This window comes from Lathyrus oleraceus, chromosome 5, assembly GCF_024323335.1.
Source record: "Lathyrus oleraceus cultivar Zhongwan6 chromosome 5, CAAS_Psat_ZW6_1.0, whole genome shotgun sequence".
Taxonomy (NCBI): Eukaryota; Viridiplantae; Streptophyta; class Magnoliopsida; order Fabales; family Fabaceae; genus Lathyrus; species Lathyrus oleraceus.
In genome coordinates, this window is record NC_066583.1 from 220651148 (window position 1) to 220672410 (window position 21263).

The 21263-nt window shown below is 33.5% G+C and overlaps 1 protein-coding gene and 1 non-coding gene across 2 annotated transcripts; both read right to left on the reverse strand.

Moving 5' to 3' along the window:
• Positions 1-200: 200 nt before the first annotated feature.
• Positions 201-272, reverse strand: TRNAT-UGU (transfer RNA threonine (anticodon UGU)). Its single transcript has one exon. It is a non-coding gene; the product is annotated as a tRNA-Thr (tRNA).
• Positions 273-19011: 18739 nt separating this feature from the next.
• LOC127083094 (F-box/kelch-repeat protein At1g67480) lies at positions 19012-20884 on the reverse strand. The gene is made up of 2 exons (XM_051023329.1): positions 20036-20884; positions 19012-19936 (listed from the first exon to the last, which is right to left on the reverse strand). Exons 1-2 carry the CDS (start codon positions 20569-20571, stop codon positions 19309-19311), a joined length of 1164 nt encoding a protein of 387 aa, XP_050879286.1. The 5' UTR covers positions 20572-20884; the 3' UTR covers positions 19012-19308.
• Between the last annotated feature and the right edge of the window lie 379 nt (positions 20885-21263).

Sequence of the window (21263 nt, forward strand, 5' to 3'; positions counted from 1 at the left end):
CCAAAACTATAAAAAAACAAAAATAGTGACACAACTTTCTCATTAGAATAGAACATTCTCAACTGCATGTTTCTAAAAAAAACGCACATGTATATGTCATTAAAGAGAAAAATGAAAACAAGCAAAGGCTTAAACTAAACTATATTAATTTTCTCATTTGAAACGCTAGAACTTTTATAAAGAATAAAATAAAAAACTTTTGCCCTCATGCAGGATCGAACTGCAGACCTTCAGTTTACAAGACTGACGCTCTACCACTGAGCTATAAGGGCAAGCGAAATTAAATTTAAATATTTCAATATTTCTTCGTTCTAATTTTTTAAATATCTCAATTTCATCATAATAATTAAGAATGTAAATATTGATATCAAGTTGGGTTGTTGCATACTACTGACTCATATTAAGCTTATTCGCTACAAATTGAAACTCATATTTTGCCCCAAAAATAATACAAATGAATACATCAAATTTATCTTTATCAAAACTTTTTCAATAGTAATATTCTCAATAACAATTTCATATCATTATTGTTTTAAAAGACATACAAACTATTTGAAATTATGGTAACTATTAGTCACTTTCATGGTCAAGAGACACGTTTTTTTTATAAAAAAATGAAAAAAATATTGATGATGGGATTGGAAGATTGTAATACTTGATCTATCTTTACCGTTATTATTATGAAACTTGATGAAAAATATTTTAATAAAAATAATCAAACATGTAAAAATATGATATCGTTATTATGTCACGTTAACACAATGATCGTAAGAATATGATATTATCAATGATATATTTTATAATAGTGACATCACTGTAATACTTTTTATCTTAAGTTCCTTCAAATAATAACAAACATAATATAGATACTATATTTTTTTTTATAGTCATAGATTTGTTAGGTGTGTGTTTTAAAGATCATGAGTGTTTATATATATATATATATATATATATATATATATATATATATATATATATATATATATATATATATATATATATATATATATATATATATATATATATAGTGAAATAAGTATAATATTAATAGGTTTAACAAGCAAAAATATTATTTCGTTACCTAGGATACAAATAAATACATTGTCCTATACTTTGACATAATTAGTAGTTTATGTAGGTTTTATTTAATACATTAAAATATTTAAATTTAAATTTTATATTTTGAATAAATTGATAAGCCATTGATTATGAAACCACAATCATTGATATTATGTGAGTAAAGTATACCGGAGTTTATTAACTCTCTTTAAAGATGAATCGGAAAACAGTAAAATAATATGCTTTTGTAAACTCGATATAATTTTAAAAAACTGTAAAGTATTAGTGTCATGCTCGACTCATCATTTCCTTTATTACTACACGAGGTGGCTTTATCATGAATAATCTTTAGTAGAAACTAGTATTACCTACTCTAGTACTATTCAATATATGGTTTAAGATATTGTTAATATTGAAGGTCAATGGTCATACTCATAATATGATCAATAGCGTATTTGGAGTTAATAAGGATGAGACAAATGAAGTACTCATTGCATCAAATGTAGAGATTTACTGAGATAAAGATGTGATTCCAGTGGATATTTAAGAAAGGAATGAAAAAAGTACTATGAACTAGTTAAGGAAAACAACCTTTGTATGAATGGTGTACAAAATATTCAAAAAAAAATTTTTTTTTGGTAAAGATATACCATATCAAGTGTTTGTGTTCATAATAAAATTGTTGATTGTGTTGTATTGATTTTTAATAATAACATAACTAACTCTATGTTATATGGTGTTTAGATTTGCAATAATCTTGATGACATTAATTGATTATATAAACATGTAATCTATCATTGTATGTTTTTATCATAATTTGTATTTGTTTTAAATATTTTTTATTTTAATTTGTTTATGTTTTTATTATAAAGATTTATAAGAATGGTGGAAAAGGCTAATTTGTGCAAAATTTGTTCTAACTAGACAAATTAAGTGGTATTTTACTATGAAAGTGATTATGACGGAGGAAGTAAATGACTTGCAGACGAGAATTGGGAGAAAAGAAAGAAAATTGAAAGAATGAGCAAAATCATGCGGTTTAGATATATTGATCAAGTGACTTCAAACACAAGAGGATGAATTGAGATAAAATAATTTTTAAGACTTTAAATAGAAAAGTTTATTTTATTTGATTAATTTTAAGAAAAGAAATGAAGCAGAGTTTAAGCGTGAAAGAGTAAATAACTAAAATATAAAGAGAGGAAGGAAACGAAAGAACACAGTAGAAACTATAATTATTCAACCTTAAATCATATAGCCAACTTCGGTCCCTAAGGATTTCCCCTTAGGGTTTCACTAACAAGAGAGCTTTTATCTTGGACAACAATAACATGGATTTCTCAGATGATGAAGAAATTAACATATGTCTCATAGAAGATCATGAAGAAAATGGGGTAACTTCTCATTTATCTTATCATGACTTATTTCGTATTTGCAAAAAATTAAATAAAGAAACAAATAGGTGAAAATAACTTGTCTCCACTTCTAAACAAATTATTTCTTCCCTTGAATTTGAAAATAAAAACTCCTTGAAAGAAATAGAATATATTAAAGAAAGGCAATAATTTAACTCAAATCTCTTCCCTTTCCCACAAAATATTAGATGAATCTATCAAGTGCGATCAATGTGACATTTTAAAAAATGAAGACAAGGATTTACCAAACACACTTAATAAGTTCACTATGGAAAGATATAACTTGAATCTTCTTCTAGAAAATCAAACAACATCATATAATAAAGTTGGTCTAAGTTATGAACCTAAGAATAATGTTAAGAATTTTAATAAAATATTACATGCTCATCAAACCCCTAAATGTAAAATACTTAAGGATCTGATTGAGAGTTGATTTTGGGAGAATTTTGGAGGGGAAGGCTTTGGAGGATTGTGTCTATATTTTGATATGTGCTTGATATTTTAGAAAAGTTAAAAAAAATATGATTTTATATGCTAATGTATTATATTGTTTTTTTTTACTTTTTAAAAATATCAAACACATTTAAAAATATAGATGTCATCCTCCAAAGCATTCCTCTCTAAAACTCTCCAAAAAACAACTACCAAATATACCCTAAATATAATTATTGTAGTAAAAATGGTCATATTATATATTTTTTCCGTTAAGAAGAACCATGAAAGGAAACATGGTTATCCTCTTTCTCACTTTTATAAAGAACATCAAGATTGAAAAATGAGAAACATGTCTACTTCTTGGAATTTTGATTTTCAAAAGAAATCTTGCAATAGCATTTATCAAACAAAAATTATAGGACCCAAAATGATTTGGGTACCTAAAGTTTTTGATGCAAGTATGTTTTACAATATCAAACTCTAAGTTGTACCTTGATAACGTCTGTTCAAAGCATATGACTAGAGATGAATCTTTATTTTTTTCCTTCACTCCTAAAAAGGGAGGTTTTGTCTCCTATGATTACACTAACAAGGGAAAAATCATTGGTATTCGTACATTTGGTAAGTTCCCCAATCCAACAATCGGGGAGGTTTTACTAGTTGATGGTTTAAAGTATAATTTGCTAAGTATTAGTCTATTATGCGACAAATGTAACAATGTAATATTTGATTCTTTTAGATGCAGGGTTATTAAATCAAAATAAAATCAAACCATCTTTAATAGTTCAAGAAGCGGAAACACCAACACCATGAATCTAAATAAAATTCATTCAAATGATTTTCTTCTTCTTAGTAATGAGGATAAATCATGGCTATATCATAGGAGAATAACTCACATCCACATGGACCACTTAAATAAGTTGTTTTGCATGGACTTAGTAATTGATCTGTCACACATATAGTTTAAAAAGAATCAGTTATATGATTTGTGCCAAAAAGGTAAGCAAGTAAGGTCTTCTTTTAAAGCAAAAAAATATTATTTATATAGATTGGCCCTTACAACTTTTGCACACAAATATTTTTTACCTATCCAAAGTCAAAAGTTTTTGTGGAAATTTATATGCCCTTGTAGTTGTAATTGCCCCTTAGAAAAGAATTACGTTTTCTACATTTCAAAAACTAGCCAAGATTATCCAGAACGATAAAGTATTAAGCATTACATCAATCTGAAGTGATCATGGTGGAGAATTACAAAATGAGGAACTTGAAAAAAATTGTAATGAGAATGGTATCTGACACAAGTTTTCCACTCCACGAACTCCACAACAAAATGGGGTAGTGGAAAGGAAAAAATAGATCTCTCGAAGAGCTAGCGAAGTCATTGCTCAATGAGATAAATATTGTTGGTGTAAGCCCTAGAGGCCAATACTTTTGGTACTTGTATCGAATTATTTATTAATTATAAAAGACTTTTTCTTTATTATGTTTGTTTAATAAAGTCCCTATAATAGCTAGTCCATTTAATGTATCAAGTGTGACTTAATCATGAGATCACATTAAACATAAGGACACTATTCTTAAAGTATCCGTAGTCGAGCTTTATTATGAAGTGGGATAACATTGAAGCATTAAGACTATTATGTGTATAGACTGATGATCGCATCTCATGGATCATGGATAAGGAGTTATCAAGTCTTAAACATAGGTATGAATATTAAGAGTAATATTTATACTGGATTGGCCTGCTATGAGAATACTATATAGAATGTTATGCAAAGTGTCATAAGTTATTCTCATGGTGATAATGGTGTATACCACCCTTCGACCTGAAACCACTATGGACCCTAGATGTAGAGTCAAGTGCCTTGTTGCTGATCAAACATTGTCTGTAACTGGATGACCATAAAGACAGTTGATGGGTACTCCACGAAGCATGCTAAGGAACATGAGTGACCTAGATGGAATTTGCCCATCCTGCGTAACATTATAAATATCTATGGGCCCAATATTGAACTGGACAAAGATGACACGGTCTATGTCTTATGTTCAATATAGATATAAGGGCAAAAGGGTAATTATACACATAAGTATTATCACAAAAGGATTTGTCAGATCACATGACATTTTCGTGTCTTAGGTAGCAGTGATGTGTTGCTAGAAACCGCTCACTGTTTATTATGTTAAATATGTGATTTAATATAATTGTCAATGCCGCGAAAACCTACAGGGTCACACACAAAGGACAGATTGATGAGAGATAGAGTAACTAAGGAACATCATAAGGTACGGTGCACTTAAGTGAATTGTAGAACATCGTAAGGTACGGTGTACTTAAGTAGAATACGAAATATGGTAAGGTATCACACGCTTAAGTGATTTTGGCGTATTATAAGATATGGGCCACATACACTTAAGTGGGCTTTTTAGCTTATAGCCCGCACAAGTGGTTCTATAAATAGAACCCTTGTGCAGAAGCATTTGTGCAGTTTTTGCAATTTCTTTCTCTCTCTCTCTCTCTCTCTCTCTCTCTCTCTCTCTCTCTCTCTCACTCACTCAAAGCCTTCATTCGTAGCAGCTAGCACTGAGATTGAAGGAATCCGTTCGTGTGGACTGAGTAGAGGCGTTGTCATCGTTCAACGTTCGTGATCGCTCCGTAGATCTGCATCAAAGGTTTCAATCGTCACAAGAGGTAACGATTCTATCATTGATCATGCCCATTCGTAAGGATCACTAAAGGAGAAAATTTTAAATTCCGCTGCGTTTTGGATCGCCATTCTCCTTCAAATATTCCTAAATATTTTTGGGTTGATTTCGTAAGCATTTCTTGCTATGTGATGAATCATGTCTTGATAAGATCCATTCTAAAGAAGAAGCACTACCATTTATTGAAGGGAATAAAATCAAATGTTTTCACTTACATGTTTTTTTGTACTTAAAAACGAGAAGGAAAAAACTTCAGAAATTTGATGCAAAAGTTGATAAGGGTGTATTCCTAAAATATCCCACTTATAGTAAAGCTTTTAGTGTTTTTAACAAAAGAACCGTGACAATAGAAGAATCCTTTCATGTTACCTTTGATGATTATAAACCCAAGTCTGTATAAGTAGAAGTTGTTAAGTGTGCAGGTATCCTAGAGAAATCATCTCTTGAAGATTAAGAACAAAATAAAGATCAAGAGAATGAACAAAGTCAAGCTAAAGGTCTTTAAGATGAAAAAGTAAATGGAGAATGTCAGGGTCTTCTCAAATAATTAAGGATTGCCAAAGACCATCCAATTCAGAATGTCATTGGGAGTATTTCTACGGGAGATACAACTCAACACTACCTTAGCATGGTATGTAACTTTATGGATTTTGTTTCCCAAGTTAAGCCAACGAAAGTTGATGAAGCTCTTATCAATGAACATTCGTCTCTTGTTATGCAAGAACATTTAAATGAACAAACAATGTTTGAGTGCTTGTTCACAAATATTCAACTAATCAAGCTATTGGAATCCGATGGGTCTTTCGCATCAAGCTTGATGAGGATGGAAATTGTATTGGCCAAAAAGTATATGTGTGCATGCCCTCCCCCCCCACCCCCACCCCACAAGGGCAAGGAGACTCAGAGGCCTTAGTAGGATTATAACATGATATGGTGGTTAAGGTTTGCCCACTACCGTGATAAGTCCTGTAAGGTGGTGTTTTGAGGTAATTTAGGAGACCTGCTCACGTGAGGTGAGAGGCTCTAATGATGACCAGTGATGCTTAATAGCAAGTTTATAGTTACAAGAAGTCATATATTAAGATTGTAATGAGCATTATGCTCTTTAGGGTGTAAATATTGTGTATCACTTAGGGTATGTCATTTCTCCCCTTTAGGGGAGATGTATTTATAGAGGTCTATAAGATGTAGGGTTTGAGTCTCCCTTAATGGTGTCAACTACTCCCTTCCTCTCAGGGGAACGTATTGACCACCTAAATTTCAAGAGTTAGTGGAGACTCATTTTCTCTTGACTCACACGTCAGGGTTACCTCTGAGCGGGTCTCTAAGTCATTGATAACTCATATTTTATGAGTTATTATATAGCCTAATATCTTGTTTAAACCTAGTAGATTTATCATTATATTTGTGTTTTAATGCATTATAGATGTTTCTGCAATATTTAGCTTAGAGCGTAATAGATGCTCTCTCTTGTAGTTTTGATGTGTTTGTTTCTTGTGTTTTAAGTATTGTTCTGAGGAGCTGAGGCAAGATAGTTGAGGACAGAACCTACGAGTTCAACCTGGAATAAAAATGAATTCAGTTAAGGAATGAAATGAAGCAACCAGCTGAATCATTGGGGCATAAATGGATAAGGAGTTGTATTAATAAGGAATATTTGTTTGTGTGTTGGTAGGGCTCCCTTGAGTTGAGTGGATAAGATTCATGGCGCTAAAATACAAATAAGGTACAATAGTCCATCCATAATGGAGCGTGCCATGCAGAAAGAACAACGTCGTCTGCCGCAGGAAACTGTCACGCTACACTTTGTCCCCCACTATTGTCCTTGTACCTGATTTCTTATAGACGAAGCTGAAGGAAGGAATGGAATATTCTGACTTGATATTTAGGCTTGATTTGATCCTACAAAGGCCCATTATCCAAGACAAGAGAAGGGAAGAAAACCCTAGATGAAGGCTTATAAATAGGCAATATTGAAGTTTGCTGAAGGAGTTCAACACCTTAGAGAAAATTACAGAGAATATTATTGTAAGAAAAAGTGGAAAGAAAAAAGTGCTTCCTCTTCTCACATTTTCTAGTGCTAACTCCTGAAGCCTGACGTGACTGAAAACATCACTTGTTGGTTATGCACCACAAGGAAGTTTCACGTTACTCTTAGGTTGCTATTTCTTTTTCATCTTTTGCCTAAGAATGTTTCCTTTCAGAACTAACTTTGTAAGTTGTACTCAACTCATCATAAGCTAAACCTTTTGTTTGATGAGCAATGAGAAGTTAATATGAAGTTATTTTTATGTTGAAATGATGTGTTGTTTAGTGTCTTATTTTATCATGTGGTTTGTCGCATCTCGAAAAATGCGATCCTTCATGGAGCGTTCACTTGCTCATGAAAAAAATGTTTGAACAGAGTCACCACCAAACTTTATTTATATCAATAAAGGAAAGGGAAAATATCGATAAAACCCTTAAAACCAAAAGAAAATGGTCGTTGCAACCAAATTTATGTTCGGGAGTCAGTTAGGAAAGAGGAAGGTATTAGCACCCCTCACGTCTGTTGTACTCAAAGGGAACCTCTTAGTTAGATTTGCGATAGAGTGTTAGCTTATGTTTATTGTTATATTCTACTTATTGAGCGAGAAAAAGAAAGAAAGAAAAACATTTCTTTATTAAAGGGGTGCGTGACAAGATTTCTCAATCCCGCTCCTACGTATCTCCAGGTGTTATGGAGAACTCAAGGTTACGTAGTTTTACTCTGAAAGAACTACTGGATTGATTGCTTTTAAGGAAGTGATCCTTTAGACATATCCAATGATTAAACTTTTACTTGTTACTTGCTTTTGGAGGCGGAAGTCTTTGTTTGTTTCACGTCGAATATGGATAAAGCATACACATTTCTAAAAAAACCCGGGGTCACGGAAGGGCGGAAAACAAGTTTGACTTGTTGAGTGTTTTGTTGGATGATGATTACTCGAATGGCCGAGTAAGGCTACTCATATCCAAGTACTCGAGAAGAGGAATAGAAGGCTGTAGACCATCTCTTTTTTCATTCTTAATTGCAAAAGGATTAAAATAAGATTAATGTATTTTGGACGAACGATAAATACTCGAATTGCCAAGTAAGGCTACTCGTATCCAAATACTCAGGGAAGGGAATGGAAGGATCTAGACCACCTCCTTTTTTGTCCAAGTTTGTTAAGAAAATGAGTTTGACTTAAGGTTGATTTTGAAAGCGATTTGAGGTGAATCGAATTAGAAGTTTTAAACATATGACAATTGCTTGAATGACCGAGTAAGACAACTCGTATCTAAACAATCGAGGAGGGGAATCGAAGGCTCTAGACCATATTCCTTTTCACCCTTTTTAAAATGGTGTTTAAGTATGATTAGGTATTTTGGATTTGATTAGGGAAAAGACACTCGGTGTTTGATTGGGGTTTTTATTATTTACGTTTGAACTGAAACGGGATGGAATGATTTTAGGGTTTTGAAAATGATGGAGAAGTGGATAGTGTAAATGGTTCTGATTTGTGAAAATTGCTCGACGTTGGATCGAATATTTGTTTTTTTGTTCTTTTTTGAAAGTGTTGGTTTTAAACTTGAGTTAACAATTAACTATACAATAGCAATAAAGGAAAGCGGTAAACTTATTTATACATTACATGGATGGGGTACAATTTGACAAATGGGGATACAATATAACAATTTAACAAAAACAAACTCGAAAGACAATTGTAGAATAAATAACCGCGTTGTAAGAAGGTCCAAGAGAAAGCCAAAGGACTCGAAATAAAATCAGAAGTTTGAACTACAGAATTTAGCACTATGTTAAGCAATCGTAAAATGATCTATGTAGGAATCACTCTATCTGAGGTCGCTCAACAAGACTCTATGCGTTTAAGTAGTTTTTGAAGTTAAATTAAATTTTTAACTCAGAAACGGCAACGCATCAGTGAAAAATCGATGGGACAAATAAATCAAATATTTTCTTTTAGCAATTTAAAAATAAACAATTTAATTAATAAATAATAATTAGAAATAAAAAATATTAACAATAATAACAATAATAACCAATAATCATACTTAACAATAATAATTAACAAAAATAAATAAATAATAATAATAATAAAAATAAATTTAATTAATAAATATTAATGATAATAATAATAATTAATTAATAAACAATAATAATAGACAATAAATATTAACAATTATAAATAATAGTAAATAATAATAATATATAACAAAAAATAATAATAAACAAATAATAATTAATAAGAATAACAAAAATGATGAATAAAAAATTATAATGATAATGATAATAGTAATCAATAATAATAATAGTAATAATTAGTAATATAATAATAATAATAATAATAATAATAATAATAATAATAATAATAATGGTAGAAATAAGTGGACAATAATAATGGTAAAAATGTCCATAATAATAATACTAGTAATAATCAATAATGATAATGTATATATAATAATAATAACAATAATAATATTAGTAATATTAATAATAATACTAATAATAATAACATATATAAAACAAAAAAAAAACAAAAAAAAAATATAAAAAAACAAAAAAAAAAGGAAAAAAAAGGAAATAGGGGCAGTGAGATGTAACAGGGTGAGAGGAAAAAAAATTCAAATTTTAAATCCCTCCATCCAAGTTCTGACATGTGGTGGAGGAGGTAGAACCAAAATAAAAGTCAAAAACCCAAGTCCCCCCTTCCTCGTGGAGATTTTCTTTTCAGTACCAAAAGGAAAAACTCAAATTTCCTCTTCTTTCTCATGGTCGCTATACAAAAAACAACAGGGAAGGAAAAAATATCTACTATCTCAAAATAATCTCTCGTTTTTAGATATCATTCTCCTCCTATTTGTAAATTATTTCAGATGAAAACACTGCATCAAAAGAAAAAACAAAAACAGCAAAGCAAAGCAAAGCTTTAATTTTGTATCGGTTTTGAATCAGAATAGGTGAAAGTGAGTTTAAAACAGAGGTGGTTGGAGAATGTGAGAGTTTAGTTTTGGTCGGTGGTGAAGGTGACACTTGTTGTTATGGTTGTGTTAGGCGGTTGAGGTTCCGATGCGTCGCGATTTTGGGTGGTGGTAGTTTGAAGTGTTTGAGTTGGAAAATTGGAGGGTGAGGCCGATGTAAGATCGTGGAGAAGGGAGTTGTTTGTGTGTAGCCGCGAGTTTGTCGAGGTTTATGGTGATTTCGTTTTTCATGGTGTTTGTAGGTGTTTCGTTTGTGGTTAAATCGTGAAGTGGTGGTTGATGAACGGAAACTGGTGGTTAAGTGTGAGGTTGTTGTTCAAGATGGCGATGGGTTTTGGAGGAGTAGTAGAGTTTAGAGAAGGGATTTTTATGGTTTAGAAGGAAAGCCGTGAGTGTTGAAGAAAAGATTACGTGAGGTGTTTCAGGCGTTGAGATGGGCGAAGAAGATGATGTTTGGGTTGCGTTTTAGAAGGAGCAAGGTGGTGTAGATGGAGTGAAAATATGGTGTGTGTGTGTGTGTGTGCATGTGTGTGTGCGCGTGCGTATAACAATGTTGGTGGTGCAAAGACTTGATGAAGACGATGTTATGGTTGGAATGAGGTTGTTTATGTGTTTGATGTTGGTTAGATGAAAAGGAGAGGTTGTGAGAGAAAGAAGATATTGAGAGCCGATGAAGTATATATTTGTTCTGCAACCTGAGAGAGGGTCCCTCTGAATTTTTTTCTCTTTTTTCCTTCAGCATATAAGAAGCCAACGAAAGGAGGGCGATGTGTCTCGTTTTCATCCACATGCACATGGAAGCTTCATTTTAGTCTGTGTGTGTTTGAAATTAAGGAAAGCAAAAAATCACTAATTTAATTTTCAGCATTAATTAAATATACATACAACTCTATAATTTTAAAAAAAAACTAAAATTGCTCTTAACATGTATTATTAGTGTAAAAAATAGCTAGAAATAGATCAAATCAAATAAATATACACTAATTTAAATTTTTAAATATAAATCGAAACGACAAGGTAGAAAATTCTAATTAATTGTTACGGATGTTTTGACAAAGAAATAAAAATAAAAAGACTTTAAATGAATAAAAATCAGACACAAAAAAGCTCGAAAAAATTAAACTGAGTGCACCAAAATGACCAGCGTGAAATAAACTTCTCAAAAATATATAGGTTTCGATAAAATTTTGAAATAAAAAATGATCGGTTAAAAGGCTCTAGCTGATTAGAATGCGATCGAAAAATAGCCAGAAAAATAAAACGGGCACGTCGGGTTAAACTACGTGAAACATAGATAATAAAACTGACGCCTGCAAACTCAATTTTTAAATTTTCCGTCCGCTAATTTGACGTATAGTTGAGAAACGATTCAACCGGTGTGTCTGTAGATGCAAAAAATTATTTTGAGTGATATTTTACACATTATGCGGAATGAAATTCATGCTATGATGAGTAGATAATGCATATACCTTGTGAATGGCTTGCTTACTGATCAAGAAATTGTGAATAAACAATCAGATGCAAATGAAATCGCTCTTGGACCACCTACTTCTGATTCTCAATCACAATCAAAACATTAAAAAGATTCAGATGAGGATAATACTCTTGATTTTTACCCTTTGGACCTATGAAACAAGATGCAACTGAATGAATGATGCACTAAGATTGAAAAATCAAGTCTTTTGAATTTTTAATTAACAAAAAGATTGAATCATCAAGACCAGATGGAACGCCAGAACTCCTAACTTTTCATCTAAACCCTGATGAATGCTTTTGACTGATAGAATGAATGACAAAATGGATTGGTTATGCTTATGTTGATGCGAATGAAAAAATTAGGGTAAAATTTAGGGTATGACAGTAACATGTTTAAATCTAATTCTTTGAATGATCAACTTAGACAAAGATAAAAGCTTGTTGTTGTGAGAGATCCAACAATAAGTGGATTTCATAATAAAAGTAGTTGCACGAGTAGATAGAGATATTCACTCATTTAGTTTGCTTAGAGATAAGATACTACAACTGTAAAGGAATTTCAGGAGACAAGCAGACGTATCCTAGGGTTATAAGTGAGACTTAAAATTTGTTACTTTTCCCTTGTATGCATGCTTTTGATGTTATGGAAATACACTCCTAGATCACTCACTGACTTTTTCTGGCATGACACCTCACATCATATACACATAATCACTTCATGCATATTAATGGATCACAGTTCAACATACATTCTCTTGATGTATTCACAACATTATCTCTGCAATATTAAGTTACTAATTTAAGAAACACTGAACTTGTGACAATCCACTATTATTTTTACTCTTGCTCATGCTTAATTTCTAAAGATAGTTACTTATAAAATAAACCTAAGTTACTTCCACTCCCTGTGGGTACGACATCCTTACTTTTTTTTATCACTTGTTACTTATAATAAACATATATACTTGCATGTAACACATTTTCAAGCAACAATCATCGCTCGAGAAACACGACTCTTGGGCGAAGACTCCTTGGATTAGGATTTTTACAAATATTACACTACATAATCCCTTAAGCATGAGTACTTTTATAAGGGGGTGTTGTAAACTCTCAGAGCGTGTAACATACTAAAACCCCCGAACACTTAATTAAAGAATAAAATCAACATTTTAGGATGCTACTTAAAACATAACACATATACTTTCCAATTAGTTTCAAAACCCATAGTGGAATTCAAAATAATTAACATAAACTTCAATTATCTCTTCAAATGAAGTGCTTAATGAAATCAATATGAAATCAACAAGACAACATTAACTCAAAGAAAATTAAATGACTTGTTCGCCGATGTTACATATCAGAGCAAATGTTACAACTAAATGAAGATAAAACAGTAAAGAAAATAAAGAGAATTTCATAGTCCTCTTTCAACTCACACCAGCACTTACTCCTCTTGAGTATTTGTACAACATTGTATAAAATAACACAAAACAAACAACAAATGGGTGAGAATACACTCAAATATATTAACGGTGTAAAAGAATGCAAGAGTAGCTTAAATCACACAATTAACAACACACATTCAATTTACACACCAACACAACAATTCAATTCACATAGCCTTTATGTATACAATGTGACTCACAACTCGACTTTAGGCATGTGGTACCAATTTGGACATAGAGGTTTGTTATTGATCTCGTCCACTCAATAATGGTTTCTCATTCGAACCGGGTCCTTACTTATGAACCCCGGGTCCCCACTTCTGAACCCCGAATGATCATTGATCCCCACTTTTGAACCCGTGACTCGTCTCTTTCAAACACTGACACCAAGTGATGCATGACATACAAAGTAATGCAACAACAACAACAACAATACTTATGGTTCAACTTCTAAGCATAAGCAACATGCAATAAAACATTCACAGTAGTCCCCACTTCTGAACTACCTACCTTAAACACAAATAAGTACATATTATCAAATAATAAAACCATCACATATGCATCAATTACCATCCAATTTCATCAATTAATCACAAATTTAAGGTTATGTTCATAACACCAAATATACAACAATGACATTCAAAATATTCAGGTTCATATCCATCTATCATGCATAATTTCTCACAATATACAGAACACAAAGTTATCGATTTGTAAAGGTGATGCCTCAACAATCAAGTTATTTCTCACTTGCACATCATCCATTCGAACCACATGAGACGAATCTAGAACATATTTCCGAAGTTGAGACACATGAAACACATTGTGAAGATTTGAAAGAGATAATGGTAAATTGACTTTGTAGGCCACTTCTCCTACTCTCTTCAAAATTTGATAAGGACTAATGAAACGCAACACGAGCTTTCAATATTTCAAAGCACGACTAACACCAGTCACTAGAGTGATTCTCAAGAACACATGATCCCCCTCTAGGAATTCGAGTTCCTTCCTCCTTTATCATGATAACTCTTCTTCATGTTCTACGATTCTTTCATCTTCTCCTGAGTCATCTTGATCTTCTCAGTGGACTGCTGAATGATTTTTGGTCCAAATACAACACTTTCACAAAAAATCATACCAACACAAAGGTGTCATACACCTTCTACCATAAACGGTGTCATTCCAATACTATAATGGAAATTGTTGTTGTAAGTAAACTCAACCAATGGCAAGTAACTATCCCAATTACTGTTTTGCTACAAAATGCAAGCTCTCAACAAATCTTCCAACGATTGGATGGTCTGACCGTCCGTGTGCGGATGATAAGCATAACTTAACCACAACTTAGATCCCAAAGCTTCTTATAAAATCTCCCAGAATCTCAAAGTGAACCTCAGATCTCCATCTAAAACAATACTCGAAGGAATACCATGCAAATTGACGGTCTTCTTGATATACACCTCAGCTAACTTCTACAAAGGATAACTGGTCTTTATCGGAATGAAATGATCCGATTTATTCAGCTTATCCACTACAACCCAAATCAAATCACTTCCTTTAGAAGTCTTAAGCAAACTCGTCACAAAATCCATTAAATGTTATCCCATTTCCACTCCAGAATACTAAATAGTTGCATTAATCCATACGGCTTCTGATGCTTAACCTTCGAATTCTGACAAGTCAAACAAGAATAAACAAACTCAGCAACATGCTTCTTCATACCTTGCCACCAAAACATCTTCTTAAGATCCTGGTATATCTTAGTAGCACTGAGATGAATACTCAAACCACTCATATGACCTTCCTCAAGAATTATCTTTTAAAGATCTGGAACATTTGGTACACAAACTCTGTCTTTGAACCTCATAACTCCATTCTCATCAATTCTTAAATCTACCTCTTTCCCCTGATTGATCAACATCAATCGGTCAATCAATCCCAATTCTACTTTTCGACCCTCTCTGATCTCTTTAACAATGCCATTAGTCAGCTTCAACATACCTAACTTCACAATGTTATGAGTCATCTCGCACGCCAAACTAAGATCTTTGAATAGTTCAATCAAATCCAATTCTCAAACCACGAGTGTCTACACATGCAAATACTTCATACTCAAAGCATCTGCTACAATATTAGCCTTACCAGGATGGTAACTCAAACCAAAATCACAATCCTTCAGATATTTCAAGCCATCTCATTTGTCTCATATTCAAATACTTCTAATCGAACAAATACTTCAAACTCTTATGTACTTGACTTCAGAGCTTCCCACTATAACATGACATCGACCATGGACAAATCAACTGATATACCACCACTAGAAATCACGTAACCAAGGAAGTTCACTTCATGCAACCAGATCTCACACTTGGGCAACTTCATAAATGACTTCTTCTCTTGCAAAGTTTGTAACACAATTATCATATGTCCTGCATTATCTTCATCTTACTTCGAATACACCAAGATGTCGTTGATAAATACCACAACAAACTTATCTAAATAAGGATGAAAGATGTTGTTCATATACTCCATGAACACACTTGGTGCATTAGACACACCGAACGACATCACTGAATACTCATAGTGACCATACCGAGTCATGAATGATGTCTTCGGAATATCTTATGACTTTACTTGAATCTGATGATAACCGGATCGTAAATCAATCATACTAAACATGCAAACACCAACCAATTGATCCATAAGGTCACCAATTCTTGGAAGATGATACTTGTTCATGATAGTAACCTTATTCAAATTTTGATAATCAACACACAACCTCATGTTACCATCTTTCTTCTTGACCAACAACACTGGTGCTCCCCACGGAGAAACATTAGGTCTGACAAACTTCTTCTATAACATTTATTCTAATTATTTCTTCAGTTCACTCAACTCTGATGCAGACATCCTATATGGTGCCATCGACACGAGTCTAGTACCAAGTAATAAATCTATGGCGAACTCAACTTCTCGCTTTGGAGGTAAGTCACAAATGTCCTCAGGAAACAGATCAGGAAACTCACACACCACATGCATATTACTAGCCACAACGTCGCCCACTACTCTAAAGGCAGCAAACATCATGAGCACCTAATCATCCTCCCTCAAAGACATCTTAACTTAACCAACGGACATGAATCTCAAATTCGTACTCTCTTCGGATTCGGGAAACAACACAACCTCATCCAAAATATGCACCCTTATAATCAGCGACACGTTGAACCAACCCTCCACACCTGAAACATTTTAGAGAAGCATAAGCTCTTCTCCCACTTGCTTAAATTCCTCTCTTGCTGGCAAGCGGTTAGGAAAGAAAATAAGCATCGACAGTGTTTCACACACATGTTGCATACCAGAGAACAGACAAAATTACACAACCTGGTCAAATGGACCAACCTGCTCTGATACCACTGCGTAACATCCTAAAAACCCGAACGCTTAACTAAAGAATAAAATTAATATTTTAGGATGTTACTCAAAACATAACACACATACTTTCCAATTCATTTCAAAACTTGCAGCGGAATTCAAAAAAATTAACATAAACTTCAATTATCTCTTCAAATGAAGTGCTTTATGAAATGAACAAGACAACATTAACTCAAATCAAATTAAATGACTCGTTTGCCGATATTACATATCATAACAAATTTTACAACTAAATCAAGATAAAATAGTAAAGAAAATAAAGAGATCTTCATAGTCCTCTTCCAACTCACAACATCACTTACTCCTCCTGAGTATATGTACAACATTATATAAAACAACACAAAACAAATAGCAAAGGGATGAGAATACACTTAAATATATTAATGATGTAAAAGAATGCAAGGGTAGCTTAAATCACACAATCAACAACACACATTCAATTTACACACCAACACAACAATCAAATTCACATAGCCTTTATGTATGCAATGTGACTCACAACTCGACTCTATTCATGTGGTATCAATTTGGACATCATAAGTTTGTTACTAATCTCGTCCACTCAACAATGGTTCCTCATTCGAATTGGGTCCCCACTTTTGAACCCCAAACGACCACCGGTCCCCACTTCTGAACTTGTGACTTGCCTCTTTTAACACACTGACACCAAATGATGCATGACATATAAAGTAATGCAACAACAATAATACTTATGGTTTCACTTCTAACCATAAAAAACATGCAATACAACATTCACGGTAGTCCCCACTTCTGAACCATCCACCTTAGACACAAATAATTATAATTCCCTTCAAGTACATAATTATAATCACTTATTCACAACTCGCATGCATAATCATATTTATACAACACATAACAACTCACATATATGATTATAATTCGCTACGTATAGTTATATGAATAACTCGAATATCATTTAATTCATCATAATATCTCGTCACAACAATTTAATCTCAACAAAACATCTCAAACAGTAGCTAAATATCCACATACATGAAAACAACATCAAAATCCGAACCGACCGCTAAAAAACAATCGTTGACGGTCATGACGACCAGCCCGCCACCTGGGTAACGACCGGAACCCATCCTATCACCTCCCCCTTTCACAACTTGTCACCCATGTGATGATCGAGAGTAGAAATCCCACATGGAAACCATGACGGTCTTCCCGTCATCCTGCTGACGACCGTAAATCCTTAAGATTAAATTGACTGTTGTTTTTTACTTACCGATTGGGTTTGCGTGTAGCCAATATCATCAACCATCCCAATAACATCTGATTAATGTTTAGTACAATATCAAAAAATGGTTTGAAGTGCAATTTTACAACACTTAAGACAGAAAATGCAAATGGTTTGAAGTAAAATTTACCTATTAAGTGATCCTTGTTTCATTTTTTAGGTATTGTATGTTTGTTGACATCTGAAACTATGGTTCCATCAATAAACTTGAGGACATATCAATAAACTTGAGGACATGTTTATAGTCGGTCGTCTTAAACATCAAGTCATTCTTTTGACTTTCAAAATTAGTCATTGTATATGTGTTATTGGCACTTAGGCCCAAATCAGATGCTGCTTTATAGAACATTGGAATGATGACATGAATATCAATTTTCTATAGATTTAAAAAGTTGCACAAGAAAAGAAAAGGTATTTGTAATGAAAAAAGTTATTTAAAGGCTACAAAGTAATATTTAGACACAGTTTTGATCATGCGCAATAATTGCATATCTAATTTTCGGTTTTCTCATATTCAATTTAAGACTAAGGTAAGGTGGACACAGCATCTTTTACCACCATCATAGGTCATGATCTAATTGTAGACCTTTCACACTAGATCCCTCTCCATAATACCCCAGTTGTAAACTCCACCAGAAACACCCTCCTTGGTCTAGATCCTGCAATACTGTCCCCCACCAAGAAAAAATTTCAACACCAATTATCCAGAAGAACAAACATGCATCATAATTTCTCATAGCTCTCTAGATACTTATCGCATTAAAAACCAAAAGAACAATAAACAAACAAAAATCCATCCACCATAAATTAAAATAGAGCTGCTTCAAAGTCAACATTACAAAACAGGAAATTGATCCCCTATATATGCCAGAGAGATATAATGGAATGCATGATAAACAACATCATAACTATAAACTAAAAATACAACAATCATAAACTAAAAATACAAATACAACAGTCACAACTCAAACCAAAAGCACCAGATAAAAATCTGATCATATAATGAGGGAAATCCATCTTCAATACCATTTTAAACTTCAGTGAAAATGCAGAAAACTTCATAACTAAAGAAGTTTCATGCCTTGATTGTTACACTGCACAAGCACAAACCAGATGGCCTTATGTCTGAAGTTTGCCATTCTGATCCCAAAGCTGCATTTGGATCATATAACAGTGTTTGATTAGTAGGTTCTTTCTCAACTGGAAATAGCAATAGCTTTCCGTCTAGTATGCCGAATCGAAAGCCAACACTCGAGCTCCCTGTCAATGGGACGGGTACCATTGTCCATGAGTTGTTTTCTGGACTGAATATTGCCAGCTTCCGCTGGTTCTTCCACTCAATACAGAACAACTTCTTTTCCAATACTGCGTGAGCTGTGACCATAACACAGCCATTCTTAATGTCGCACCAGCTGTGCTTCTCGGGGTTATATATATCGACGGACTTGGAGTTTCCAATCGTAAAGCTCGACCTTCCACCCATGACATAGAGCTTACCTTCTAATCCACAAGCAAAGCAACCCCACCTTGGGCGACGAAGACTCTCTATCAGGATCCATTTGTCAGTATCTGGATCATACATCTCAACACTAGAGAGACTGTCACCATTCACTCCATAGCCTCCAGCTATATAAACCAAGCCGTTCACTTCGGCACAAGCGAAGTCATAACGAGCCACATTCATGTTTGCTAATCTGCTCCAACTGCAAATGCAATTGATCATAAGAGACCGTCATGTTTCAAAAGTTAGGAATAGTACAATCGATCTACTAAGTAGCTTATATTAGAGAGAAAAATTATACCTGTTAAGGTAAGAGTCATATTGGTAAACCTCTGATGAGGCAACGGCGGTTCCTTCAACAGCTGAATAACCAGCCATGATAAGAAGCTTTCCATTCAGAACCACAACCCCAAACGAAGCCTTTCCTGGACCAGGCATCGGTGGAAGGGATAGACATTTATGATTGAGATTATCTATGACCTCCCAATGGCTTTCCTTCCCTTCCCTGTCCATTGTCAGGAAATAGAGCCATTCCTCAAGCAATCCTGCCAATTTTCGCACCGTTACAAATTCTTTGCTTCGAATAAACAACCTCCATTTCTTACAGACACCACCCATGGCCGGGAAGTTGGAACGAGGAACAAGTGCAAGACAATGTTTTGCAACATCATCCGGCAGCCCAGGTAGAATAGGGCTATAATCTTTCTCCAGAGTCTCACCAGTTAAACTAAGATTGTTTTTGCTTCGTGTGTGAGTTGACTTATCTTGATTGACCAAATTGGTGAAACACATATTTGACTTTATAAATCTCTTTTTTCCAACAATAAAGCCAGGCATTTGTCAGATGTAGCACGAGAATTTAGAGGGAATTAACCAAATAATGCTCAAAATGATTTACTGAGAATCCAAAATTGTATAACTAAATAAATTCATGAAATCCTTCACCAATTGGGATTCTACCAGACCAGGGCATAAAAGATGTTGCAGAACGAATCACTTGAGCAGTATAATCGGATGATTTTCGATGCTGTGTCCAGTCTGATTCAAATTCCATAACAGTGGTTTTTCTCTTACAATGATTCTTCTTACTTGCTTTCTGCCAATTATTTCTCAAGCTGCTAGCGTTAGATCCTTCCTCGCACAAATCCCGAATATCTACAATGACAAAGAGTGTTGTATTTGAAGATAAAAATAGAAATTAACCAATTTTCATCCCATCAACAAAATCATGAAAACATAATAAATAAACACAGGGTCATATACCAGAACAGGCCATAGAACTTGCCAAGACTTAGCCACCCTTAACTTCCATTTTCTTCAATTCAACTCCAACTGAATACATCAAACCAAGGAGTCAATGATAGGTTTTAAAAATGGTATCGGACTGTGCCGATTTGTGTTAATCCACATCATGACGACCACAATCAAAGTTGCAACACCTATACCGACCGAAATCCTGAAAGTCTTTACACAGCTGTTATCTAAATTTCTAAAACCTTGGTCAAAAGTTAAGCATATTTAGCCACCAG

Excerpts from the sequence above, each read along its gene's own strand:
- LOC127083094 (XM_051023329.1), bottom strand. The coding sequence starts at position 20,571 with ATGCCTGGCTTTATTGTTGGAAAAAAGAGATTTATAAAGTCAAATATG. Across the intron at positions 19,937-20,035 it reads TATGACTCTTACCTTAACAG|TTGGAGCAGATTAGCAAACA; the intron begins GTATAATTTTTC and ends TTGCATTTGCAG.